Here is a 13,089-nt window from a genome sequence, read left to right as displayed (position 1 = left end):
GATGGTAAAGTTGAAGACTGTATTTTTCATTTAACCTTTACAGAGGGAAATATTTTATTGCTTTAAACAGATATGTCCATAGGTACAAAAATAAGAACCATGCAACTGATTATGCTCATCAGTCGTCAGTTATGGTGCCGTCTAATGCATACCTGCCAACTTTTGAAAATGCCCATGGGGGTTTTAGCGCGCGACAACAATTTCAAAGTTTAAAATTCTTTGCGACGACTATTTTGCGCGTGCTTTTTTGTAGTCTAGAAAAAGTGTCATATTTGCATGATTTGTAAGATGAGCTTACATCCCTATTTTTTTAATGTTTATTTGCAAGATTCTAGTTATTATATCAGCAGAAAATATGAACATGTAGCTGTAAAACCAGAAATTATTTTAATGTGTAAGGATACTAAATAGTTATTGACTTTTCCAATTTAAAATTATAAACAAAGAAGGACCTTTATCATGTTGGACACAACACATAGGGATCCCCCTCAATGTTAGGACATTAAAAACCACTTTTTAAGTACAAATGAGCACACATTCATATTATATGAAGAAACTTTTCCCAAAGAACTATACATCTTATGATCTATCTGGTATTATACATGTATGGTCAACACATGTCCAAGAATTTTGATATGTTCTTGGCCTTTCCTCTTCTTTATTATTCAAAATAATAGGACTCTTCATTTAGAAAAGCTGTTACAAATATAATGTCAGAATTTCCAATTTATAAGTTAATCAATCTACATTTTTCTATTTTATTTTTTACAAGGGTGACCCCTTGACTAAGGGTAGTCCCTCATTTAAGGGATTCCTCATGTTGTTGTGGGGGTGGGTCCATGTGAAAAGTAATGAAAAGTACATTATACTTTAAATGATTGAATACATAAATAAAATTATGTTACAGCAAGTGTACATTTAATGTCAATAAATTAGTGAATAAACTACTATTTATTATATTCATGGTAGTACTGCATCATTGAAGCTTGTCAATCAGCCATGCTTTTATTCTTATCCTGTGTAAGAACCTATTTGTAGTTGTAAACTCATTTGCCCTGTTCACGTTTTTACAATTCTGACCAACAAACAGAGGAATACAACACAAGTTCAATATCTAGCATGTTAAAACAATCTTGAGAGAAAACGTTTTTGATTGGCTGATTAATTTGATCATGAGAAACACACAATTTGATTGGCTGAACACTATTTTCATCCATTGGACACAGTTCAAAATCGGGAACAACAATATTTTTCGTGTAGATTTTCACCAAATCGTGTTTTAGAGGGTTTTTCAGGAACACGATCGTGCAATCGTGACAAAGGGTCAAAATCATGTAGTACACGCTTAAATCGTGAAGGTTGGCAGGTATGCTAATGTACAGTATACACACTCCAAAGATTTATGGCTTTACATGTTTACTTTGCCTTTGGTAAACTTGTACAACAAAAAATGGGTTTAATTCCAAGATATTCCGTTTCCCCATTAAAATTTTGTCACAAACGTCAGAATTTATGCAGTGTTGAGATAAATACAAGAGCAGAATGAAAATATCAACATACATGTATGAGAGTAGTCCAAGATTACTCTGACGTCCGACGGCTGTTTAGCCAGACAAGCTGGGGCTGTGGGACGTCAGAGCTCGTTCCATATAAAAAAAGTGGATATTTGCCCACCCAAAATAGATGCCCTGCTTCCTCGCTACTGGAGCCGACTGAGGGCCTTGGAAATATATAAATCGGGCATCAATCTCTTCAGTTTTCATTTATCTTTTCATTTATGTAAGTTTCACCTACCTGCCAAATCTTTATTTTCCTATATTTTAACATTTTTCACAGAGACCCATGATTTCTGCATTTTTGACTTTTCATAATGATCAACTTACAGTTGGTTTTCTAAAGGTGATAGAGTCAAACATAAACTTTAACAGTGTGGTTAACTGTTATAAGTTAAATATGTTAAATATGTTAAAATCATTACATATGTACATTAACCTTATTAACCGGTGTAAATAAAACAAGGCATGTATACATTTGTACATTGTACATGTATATAGGAAAATGATTAAATGTTAAGATACCAATTTTCTTATCTCCACTTGTGCACTTGTAACATTGTGTATAGTGTGAACATATTCACAACAAACTTTCAGTTTCATTGCATGAAAATTTCTTAATGAATGATGTCACCCAATAGATTTTTGTGACACATTTTACAATTGTGTCCAAAATTAGGGAAACCTATATGTTTTCAAAGATTTTAAATGTCTTGGGATTTCCTGCCTATCTACATTTTGTAGCTTCTTAAAATAGTTAATTTGATTTTAAAAAAGAAAGATTTTATTCTATAAAGGAATACAGTTCAGTTTGAACCAAGCAGTCTGCCAATGATGCAGTGGAAAAGTAATTTAATTTTGATAAAATTTGCCTTAAAATGTAGCCAATGATCATGATTATATCTAGTGCTGTCATAATTTTTTAGGCCATAAAAAAATTATATAAGGTTTGTTTGCTCAAGATTGCCCTACCTATAAACCAGAAAATAGCTGCATTCTCAAAATCTTTTATTGTCCTGATGTCATTGATGTGGAATAATTTTTTTTATTCAGATAGGCATGAAGATTACCGGCCATGTCCACTTTTTATTTTTTGTCTATCTGATGAGTTAAGCCTTTTTCAACTGATTTTTATAGTTCGTTCTTGTGTTGCACTCTTATACCACTGTCCCAGGTTAGGGGGAGGGTTGGGATCCCGCTAACATGTTTAACCCCGCCACATTATTTATGTATGTGCCTGTCCCAAGTCAGGAGCCTGTAATTCAGTGGTTGTCGTTTGTTTATGTGTTACATATTTGTTTTTCGTTCATTTTTTTACATAAATAAGGCCGTTAGTTTTCTTGTTTGAATTGTTTAACATTGTTTTATCTGGGCCTTTTATAGCTTACTATATGCGGTATGGGCTTTGCTCATTGTTGAAGGCCGTACGGTGACCTGTAATTGTTAATGTTTATGTCATTTTGGTCTTTTGTGGATAGTTGTCTCATTGGCAATCATACCACATCTTCTTTTTTATATAAAAAAAAAAGAGAAGGAAAATGCCTATCTACCAACCCACTATCCTGATGTTGGGTAGGGTTTGGGCAAACCAAAATATTTTTAAGTGTGGTCTAATATGGAAAGTGGTACATGGTAATTAAACATTGGATTTGAAATTTTGAATTATAAATTTATGCTTGGATACAACATGTACAAGACAGAAAATTATATTTCTGAAGTTAAATTTTTGAAAGATTATGGGTTTTACAATTTATGTTTTCTATTTTTGTCCTGCATGTACATGTATGTGTGTAATGTTTATCTCATGATAATATATATAACTTACGTTTGCTTTAATAGGCAGTTTATGACAGTGTATGAGATCTAGAAGTCTTTAGAGTTTCATATTGTCTATTTTTTCTGTTTCCATGCTAGGACTTTTTAGGTAAAGATTGCATGAAATTGACTTAATCATTGTTAATATCTAAATGTTCCATGGCTTATCGTTTATAACTTTTTTGAAACACCAAATATAGTGCATTGATCATAACAGCCTATACATCCTATCCAAAAACATTTCCAGAAATTTATCAATGTAATATATGCTCAGATATTCAAGGCACAAAAGGATGTTAGACTTCATGGACTTGTTTAGAAAATTACATATAACTTTTGCAAGGTGCAGGAATCAAATATCTAATCTAAAAATATAAATTATGTCATTGTTAACCTCATCTTTCATGTCTTTAAAAAATGGAGTTTATAGCTTCCTTTGTCTAGATATACAACTGTAGAATAGCTGTTTAATCAACTACAACCAATGCCATATTTAATTTATATCCCTGCTTTGAAAAGGGGGGGGTATATTACCTCTGTCTGTCAGTCTGTTCATTGAATATTTTCGTCATATTTTTCTCAGGAACTACAATGCCAGGATATCTGAAATTTGATTTCAGGCTTTATATACGTGAGCTATACCCTGTGATGTGTTTTCAGATTCATCACTAGACAACTTCCAGTTTACCGGACACGTGTCTCATTTAGACCAAAATGATGAAGACAAAAAGAATACATTGTATTTCTCAGACATGTCAGATAAATTTGCACTTACATTAACTTTAAATTGCAATTGGTGTATAGTACAAAGTATGAAATGCAATGATACATTTTGTGTGTAAAGCTGGTACAACAGGTCAGTGTACTCTTCGTGTTTTGAAGTTGATGCTTTTGAGTATTTTATCATTATTCATTGAAGAGGAACAATAAGAATTTAACCACAAATTCAACAAATCATAAACTTTTATTTCAATAAACAACAGCATACAGTGATACAGAGAATAATTTCATAAAGATATATACATTTGTGAATGACTGAAGTAAGAACATGTGTACACACACATTTTAATAATCCTAGATATATCTTTCACATTGTATACCAGAACAGGACCTATGTAAATGTACCAGTGAGTACTAGTATACATTTGTGCATATGTTTCTCTAATTCTTTCTCAATTTATCACTATCTGCACCCATTGTATAAAAAAAAATGGTGTGTTTTGTTTCATCTCAGTTCTTCATGCATTGTCATTGGTTTAAATTGGATTATGACGTTGAATTTTCTTGTTTTCTTCTGAATTTTCTATTGTTACGGCATAAAAAAAGGGGACCATGTCTGATGACGTCACATAGAAAGAACACATCTTTTTGCAGATCTGTCGCAAAGAAGGAATAAGTTTGCCTGTGTATTGTTCGAAAATCATTAGAGAAACAGATTCCACCACCAAATCTTGTGTAAAACAATATTTATCCACTCTCGTCAGTTAAATTTTAAATTTGAAAATTTAACTGTTTCGAGTGGATAATTTAATTATTGTATCACATTTGATGCAGTGGTACAATCTATATATACAAACATCATGTGATAGGTACTGCACTAAAAACTCATTGTTTTTTAATATACATGTGTACATGTACATCAGCATGTGGAGTTATGGATAGGAAAATGAAATGACAATTTATGATGAAATGATCCAATCACTTTTTGTTGAAAAATATTTGAGTGTTTAATCTCTAATAATGAAAATAGTTCGGAGGGGGGAATGAACAAAAATTGATTCTGGCGTGATAATAAGACTACTATGAAAAATGTTGAATAGGAATGAAAGAGGAAAATGAAAATATAAAATTATATAAATGGAAATTGAGCTTAAATTCTTGTTATTGTTAATTCCTGTTTATCCATTGAATGCTTTTCATGTAAACTTCACAAACACTGCAGTCTAGTGCTACATGTATCTATATTTTTTCAACATTTTCCAAAAAAAATAAAAAATATAATTTCAAACATATTAAATAAATTTTGTACAAAACAAAATATTAAAGAACTATCTACCATACCATGATTACTTTAACTACATAACCACTTTAAGGTTACGATATTGCACTGTCTGTAAGTAACAAAAATTTGCTGCACGATTGGAAACTTGACCTATTTCAGAATTGGCTGACTCTGGGGTTTAAAGTTACATTATAAGCTGGCGGCTTATGGTTCATATCACAATTACCAATCAGTTCAGAGATAGGGTTGTCAATTTTGATTGTTTGTGTTCGTACTAAGTTACTGACAAATAAAAACAATACATTCTGTATAATCACTTCTCCTGTACAAGTCCTTTTGCCTAGTCCAAAGGGGAGATAATTTTTGAATATTTCATCACTTTTTAGCTTTAGTTGTCCATTACTGTCTAGAAAACGTTCTGGCTTTACAGCTTCATGATCTGTCCAGTTATGACTGTTATTGTGTATGTGCCAGATATTGGTAAAGATCTGTGTTCCTAAAAAAATCCAAAAAAATCATTACTTGCTGTTACACGTCACTACTTTCCCAGGTTAGAGGGGTTGGTCACTCACACAAATATTTAACCCATCCTTATATTTATCAAGTACCGGTAAAGTCAGGTCAATGTCAGATGCAGATTTTATATTTTATTAGATTGCTTTTACATGAATGTTAAAGAAGAGCTGTGTGATTCTTGGATACTCTTTATTGCTGTAAGATTGAAAGATGATTTATGTATCTTATTATTAAGACTAATATGGACCCTATGGCATGTATTGGGAGTAAGCTTATTTACTCTCATTGGTCTTCCTTGGGTCAAGGCATTAGAGGTACCTATATCACAACCATTGCTATAGTTTAAGGTTGTATTATGTATTAGTATATATTGCCTTTACCTGAATAATTATTTAATTAATTTATTTAATTATTATCCTCATTTGGAATGTTTTTGTCCCAAGTTCAAAAGCCTATTATTCAGTTGTAGATTGTTGCTATCTATCATATTTGTTTTTGGTAATGTTTTGTACAAGAATTAGACCATAGGTCATGGTGTTCTTTTTTTTTATTTGGTTAATACACAATACATTTTGTAACACATATATATACAATGTATCAAGGTCCTCATTGCTTACTATGCAGTATTGATTTTACTCATTGTTAAAGGCAGTATGGTGACATTTAGTTGATTTCATTATTTGGTCTCTGGTAGATAGTTGTCTCATTAGACACTGGATTAAAATCTTTGGTGAATCCAGGGGGGTTCTTGGGTTTGGTACCCCCCCTGCTTTTTTTTTATCCGCCCCTGAAAATCTTACCTTGAGTTATCTTGTATCCTCCAACTTGAATATCTTCTCTTGTTATATGTGGCACACCTAAACCAGTTATTGAGGAAACTCTCAATATTTCATATACACAAGCTTCTGTAGGTTAAAAAACAAGTAAACATGCTATAAAAATTAATTTTCTGCTAATTAGAATCATTATCAAGTTGAAATCTGACATGATTTAGTAATAGTTTAAGGAAACAAGTTCCAAATTTTTAGTTTATATATATGTAAATATTTCAATACTAAATTTGCTTGAAAGTATGATCAGAGTTCTGAATGTGAAATGAAATGGTAGGGTATGAAATTAGCAGGGGCCCACAGGCGTATGGCCCCTAAAATTTGGTGTGGGTTACTTAAATTTCTGATTTTCTTACATAGGACTATATACATGTATTTTTGCGACAAAATTTAAGTTCTATCCCTGAATGGGTTGACTAGAAATTTTATTTGGTTAGAAATAAAAAAGAAAAAGACTTGGCTTTTTATATTTTTTTAAAAGAAATAATATTAATTCACTTTTTTTTCAAAACTTCAAATATTGTAAAGCTATAAGTATATAAACACCTGTGTATGGTAAATGTTGTCTGCTTTCTGTGGTTACTGAGGTATCCATGGCAACTGTCTGTTGTAACTCCATGAAGATTTTTTCTGCCACACTGGGATGTTTCCCTAAGACAAGCACACTCCATTGCATTATGCTCTGCATATTATCAATGCCTGATACAAAAAAAATGAATAAGTTTGCTGTATTATTATATTCATACTTAAACAAATCCCAGCTGCCAAGGATTGTAAAATTATAATTTGGTTATCTGAACCCCGGAGGCCCTGCGGGACCAATATTGTTTGTTGTAAATGAATTTTTGCATTTTGTTTGTAGAGGTGAACCACAGATTTAAATGTTCAAAGAAGTATACATTTTCTATAGGCTTGTATGCAAACTTTGGCAAAACAATGAATTCAAATATCCATGAAAACACAATTTCCCCTCAATATATAATAAATGATGCAATAGTCTGCCCTACCTGCCATACAGAGACAAGTTAATGTCATAAAGAGACTTTTCAGGTCCATTTGTTTCTTCTGAGAGTCTGGAATATGGCTGGTATTATATCCATTTTCCATCACATCTACTATAATATCCATCACATCATGGACCTCTCCAGTGCAGTTCTCAACATGCCTGTCATAAATTCTCTGATTCAGTTCGTCTCTTCTCTGAATAGAAAAGGTTTATGAATGGACAATACAAGTAGTGGAGGATAATAGGGGGTTCTTGGGTTTGAACCCCTCTTTTTTGTTGACAATAAAAGCTTTTGAATGGGGACATATGGTTTGAATCTCCCTTTGAAAAATGGCTGGATTCGTCCCTGTATGCTTGTAAGTGCAACCATGGCTGTGTTTTATGGAAAAAGGTTTCACCTCTGTTGAATGTGTACATACATGACATAGTTTAATAATTGTTTCACATTTTGACCACACATTATTCTTAATGTTCCTGGTTATAAGGTTATATCAAAAATTCATTTAGTATTATTCTTTGTCCATCGATCAGTCAAGCCAAAACACAATACTCATAGACAATTAAACAGAAAACTTGCATACTTAGTAGAATTTAATTTATCATCATTCTTTTGAAAACACTTTACTCCCAATTTGATCTGACAATTTTATGGGGATCATTTACATATGGGACTTTGATCCTGTTTAGGACTATTGAGAGTTGAAACAACAATGACACTTTACGAACATAACTCTTTTGATATTGTTCTACAGAAATCTCTCATACTTGGTAGGATTTAGCTGAGAAAACTTAACTCTTAAGGTCCTTTTGATGATTTTTTATATTTGCGGACCATACATTTGTAGATGGCAAAAAAAAATTTAAAGGACAGTAGAGCTACGTTTTCGCAGCTAGGTAGGATTGTTTGCCATTGTGTGTAGTTGACTTTATTATAATGTTAGTTTGATTCAATGTTGTTTTCAACAGTTGTTATCATGGTTATGGGACTTTGTCCATTTCATGACTATGGTTCATACCAGGTTTTACCTAACAATATGTATATGTAACAATTACCTGTGTTATATCTTTTATTTCCTTTACCAGTCTGATCGGTAAATTCTTTATGAAAGGAAAGATGTTGATAGGGTTAAAGGGACTTAACCCAGACATTGCTTTATCATGGTCTTTCAGTAATAAATTCATCTGGTCACTTGTCCAGTCATCGTAATGGAAACCATAGCAGATAGAAGATGTGATATCTAGTGAGGCTAGCTTTAGATCAAAACCAATGTCTTGTGGTCCATTCCCTTTTTCATTTAATCTGTGTCAAAAATGGAAATTTGGTTGTAATGTACATCATGTACATTGTAACATACCCAAATGACTATTACATAATTTCATTTGGCAAGATTTAGCAGTTTGTATTTTGCTACAAAATTATTGAATATTGATTTTTATTTAGATTTGATGTTATTTAATTTCCAAGTCATGCTGAATTATCATTATCATGGAATGAAATTTCTTTTGCATTATCTATGATTCCATTTCTCAGATTGGCTTTACTTTTGGCTGTTTGGTTTAATCAACGCTTCAATTTTATACCGGTAATAATACTTTTCAAAGATTTGAATATTCATTTGCAGTAATAAATTTGCATATTTTGTTTGCTGTTTGTTTTTGAATGGTGTCTCAGATCATTGCCAAAAAATCATGAATTAAATAGTTATTTGTGGGGATTTGTTGATGATCATGTTGAAATAGTTTTAGGAAATAGTGGTCAATATTAACTATAAACTACCAAAAAATATGGCTTTCTATAATTCTTGTCTAGGCTAGAAATTACGATTCATACCTCCCAGAGAATTATTTAAAAAACCAATCAGACATTTGTGTCTTGCTAAAAGTACATGTACATTTTGTAGACGCTAAGAATTTAATTATTTCCAAATCCGATTTAGAACATAGGGATAAACAACAAAGAATTTTTGATTAAAGTAGAGATTTTTCTGTAGGTATGTCTTACATGACTTACCTGTTGAATAAAACTTCAAAGGTTTTCATAACTTTTTCCGAGAGAGAATTTTGACACACTTTGTGTAAAGCTAGTTTGATGATTCTTGTGTGAAGCATCCAGATCTTATCGTAAGGTCTTGAACCAATTCCAGCTCCATGAGGTGTTATCAATTCAAAAAATGGAAGATCAGGCCGATCTAAAGCCTTTTGGTTATTGTAAAGCTGTAAAAAAGAAAAATACTTTTTCTTAGGCATTTGTTGTCTCATATTATTTTGTTGAAACATGGACTGGAAAATAAAATTGGAGTTATCTTTCTTACTATAGCATTTTCCCCAAATTTTAATCTTACAATTTAACACTTCTTGCAATTGTTGTCTAGCATAATGTTTGGATAATAAGAAAGGTGTAATCCACAAAATAAAATACCAATAGTTATACTTAGAGGCTAATGCATTTTATAAGTCTACGAAATGCCTTTTTATAACAATTGTCTTAGAAGTATAATATTTTACTCAATATTTTTGATGGCCTAGGTGCTAATTATTTAATATTTTCCCGCTATTAAGTCGCATTTTCATTGATGAGTGACAAGAACAAAAATCCACATTTATAAAGAGTATACACGTACCTCTTGTACAAATTTGGTGTTGTGTATAATTACAGTACGACTACTTGATGGTCCAAACCTTATACTCATGATTTCGCCATATTGTTTTGTCAGTTGTTGTAATTTAAGATGTGGTTTAGAGCTATGAAGTTTGTAGAGTCCTCCAATAATTGGCAGGGATATTGGTCCAGGCGGAACTTTTTCTATATATAGTAGATAAATATCTTCCAAAGCTGGATACAACAGTAAAAAGATTAAACACACCACCAGTATCTATAAATAAATGATATGACAGTACAAGAAACAAGAAGAAACCATTTTGAAATAATCTGATAAAAAATACCAGACTTTAAAACTTTGTGCACCAGACAGACAGGCTTTTCATTTATAAAGACTTGTAATTAGTGAGTCTGTAAATTTGTAATGAATTGATTCTTATTGTCATAGGTCAATAGTGTTTCATCATTCAGATATTTCTATATATCTATATATATTTCATATAATATTTTTTTTTTTTTACATTGTCAAAAATTTACTTTGTGTCTGATTTTGATAAAAAAAAAAAAAAGAAGGTTAAACTCATAAATGTTGTTCGGTTTACCTTTTTGTTGTGTAGAAATTTTTCTATGAAATACTATTACATTGTAATGAGAAATTATTATTTAAATGCAAATATTCAAAAAATAGATACTCCTGCTGAAATTCATGCTTGAATTTAAATGGATTAATATTACATGATGAAAATGAATTGAAAATGACCAAGCAGAAAAAAATGAGCAAGTGCGTAAATTTAATTTTAATTAGATTGCAAATAACTTACATATCTTTTTCTAGAAACTGCAAGCATTTATTTATTCAATAGTAAATATTTTATTCAATTTAGATAAGAAATAAAGAGAGTCAATTTTTTATCAAAAAATATGTTTAATATGAAATATTATATATACAAAAATGTAGCATCATTTTCAAATAGAAATTGAAATGAAACAAGAAAAAAAAACTAAAACTAAACACTAAATGAAACTATAAAATATTAAACAATAAACTAGAAAGATACATGTACATGTTGTATCTGGAAATTCATTTTAATATTTTCATTGCATTTCATTTTTGAAGATTGAACTTTTTGGCGGTGTTTGTTTATACTTGATTTCTTTGTTTTGCATACAATACTATTGGCATTTAATATTTTGTTAAATACAATTTGTGGTGCACATATACCCACAAAATTAATAAAAAGGATTTTTCAATGATATTAACAATAAACATTTTAACCCATAGAATTTTTTAAAATACGAAAGGAACAATATCGCACAGCATTATTAAAATCTAAATAACAAGAAGTCAATAAATAAAAGAAAGTTATTTTGAAAACAGAATGCATGAAAGGCATATATATAGTAAATGAATAATACAATGTACTAAATTTATTCTATATATATAGTCACTACTTTGAATAAAATAATTTGTGAAATCAAATTTTTGTTTAAATATTTACTTTGAAATGTGAATAAAATATATAACAAAAGAGATAAAATGCAATCAACTATTAAGAAAAATACTTTAAAGACAATATGTTTTCATTTCAAAGTTAAAAACGCTACAAATTATTGTAAAGTACTTGTATTATCTTATATTGAATTGAAAACAAATATATTGCTTTTGTATGTAACGAGTTTAAAGTATTTTATTATACTGATATGTGAAAATAAATGTGAACTGAACAGGCCAATGGCCTTGGACCCGTTTTAATATTCTTATAAGGTAGACAGGATTTTTAATTGTTTATGAATGCATCTTACATATATATATATGACTTACCAAAAATATCATTTTGAATATAATAATCGTAAGATAAAAGATAACATTCGTACACTCCTTTTTTGATTAGGATAAGTTGGTTTTGAAGAAATATTTCATTTTATAGGACTTCATGTTTTACTGTGCAGAAAGAGGTATGGCTATGTTTATACTCTAAAACATCCCACTATTGAAATTCATATGCAAATTATATATGAATATGCATGATTTGAAAGAAAGAATAAATTTTACATATTCATGAACAGATATTTTTGTTATTCCAATTTAGTTATTATTTTTTTTTTTTTAAGATTTCTTCAATGATTGTTTGTATGTATATATTTTGAGGGTTTGGATTTAAAGGAATTGTCTTTTCAGAAAGGCCAGCCCATAATATGTAAATTTATGCATAGTATTTAAATAGGATGTGAACTTGGATAAGTTTATAAATGAATGGTTTTGTTTTGTTTATAGCCTGATAATAAACTAACCCAGATTTCTGACATTTGTTAGACTGGTCAATGGTACAAATGTAGGACATACATGTACATGATGTCATTCAAGTGGAAAACCTGAAGCGAGGACATTATTTCACAATAATCAAATTTATAATATTGAAGTTAAGATTATTTACTTTTAAAAAGCTGATTTTTGTGATAATGGAAGGACTTTAAAAAAAAAGTTACTAGATTCAAATTATCAAACGTTAAAAACTTATAAATCTTCATAAAAGAACTAGACTATGAAAATATCTGTCAATAGTTTTCTAGTTACAGGTTCAATGTATATGGCCAACAGGCCTGAAGACCAAATTTATCAAATGTTTTGAGCTTATCTCACGTTTATTCATTTGTTTCCTCTTGAACTGATTTTTAAATATACCCATAATGTTGTAAATAATGAAATTAAAACAATTTAATATACATATAATCAGGAACAAAAACAAATTTTACATTATAGATCATTT

General features: G+C 30.3%; 2 protein-coding genes across 4 annotated transcripts in view; one reads left to right on the top strand and one right to left on the bottom strand.

Annotated features, from left to right (window-relative positions):
* LOC134707865 (SWI/SNF-related matrix-associated actin-dependent regulator of chromatin subfamily D member 1-like) overlaps nucleotides 1–13,089 on the top strand; it is a 46,310-nt gene that overhangs the window by 229 nt on the left and 32,992 nt on the right. The gene's annotated exons all lie outside the window — the stretch shown is intronic.
* Nucleotides 4,577–12,628, bottom strand: LOC134708623 (steroid 17-alpha-hydroxylase/17,20 lyase-like). Its single transcript, XM_063569270.1, has 8 exons — nucleotides 12,614–12,628; nucleotides 10,344–10,595; nucleotides 9,734–9,936; nucleotides 8,776–9,022; nucleotides 7,724–7,916; nucleotides 7,263–7,415; nucleotides 6,687–6,791; nucleotides 4,577–5,866 (listed from the first exon to the last, which is right to left on the bottom strand). Exons 1-8 carry the CDS (start codon nucleotides 12,626–12,628, stop codon nucleotides 5,526–5,528), a joined length of 1,509 nt encoding a protein of 502 aa, XP_063425340.1. The 3' UTR covers nucleotides 4,577–5,525.

The sequence above is a fragment of the Mytilus trossulus genome, chromosome 2 (assembly GCF_036588685.1).
Source record: "Mytilus trossulus isolate FHL-02 chromosome 2, PNRI_Mtr1.1.1.hap1, whole genome shotgun sequence".
Classification (NCBI taxonomy): domain Eukaryota; kingdom Metazoa; phylum Mollusca; class Bivalvia; order Mytilida; family Mytilidae; genus Mytilus; species Mytilus trossulus.
The sequence above is the reverse complement of the archived record's forward strand: the minus strand, read 5'-3'. Positions and strand labels throughout refer to the sequence as shown.

What these genes read in the sequence shown, in the direction of transcription:
- LOC134708623 (XM_063569270.1), bottom strand. An exon ending in AACTTGTCTCTGTATGGCAG is followed by an intron (nt 7,416 to 7,723) that starts GTAGGGCAGACT and finishes TTTTTGTATCAG; the next exon opens with GCATTGATAATATGCAGAGC. An exon ending in ACAACATTTACCATACACAG is followed by an intron (nt 6,792 to 7,262) that starts GTGTTTATATAC and finishes TTTAACCTACAG; the next exon opens with AAGCTTGTGTATATGAAATA.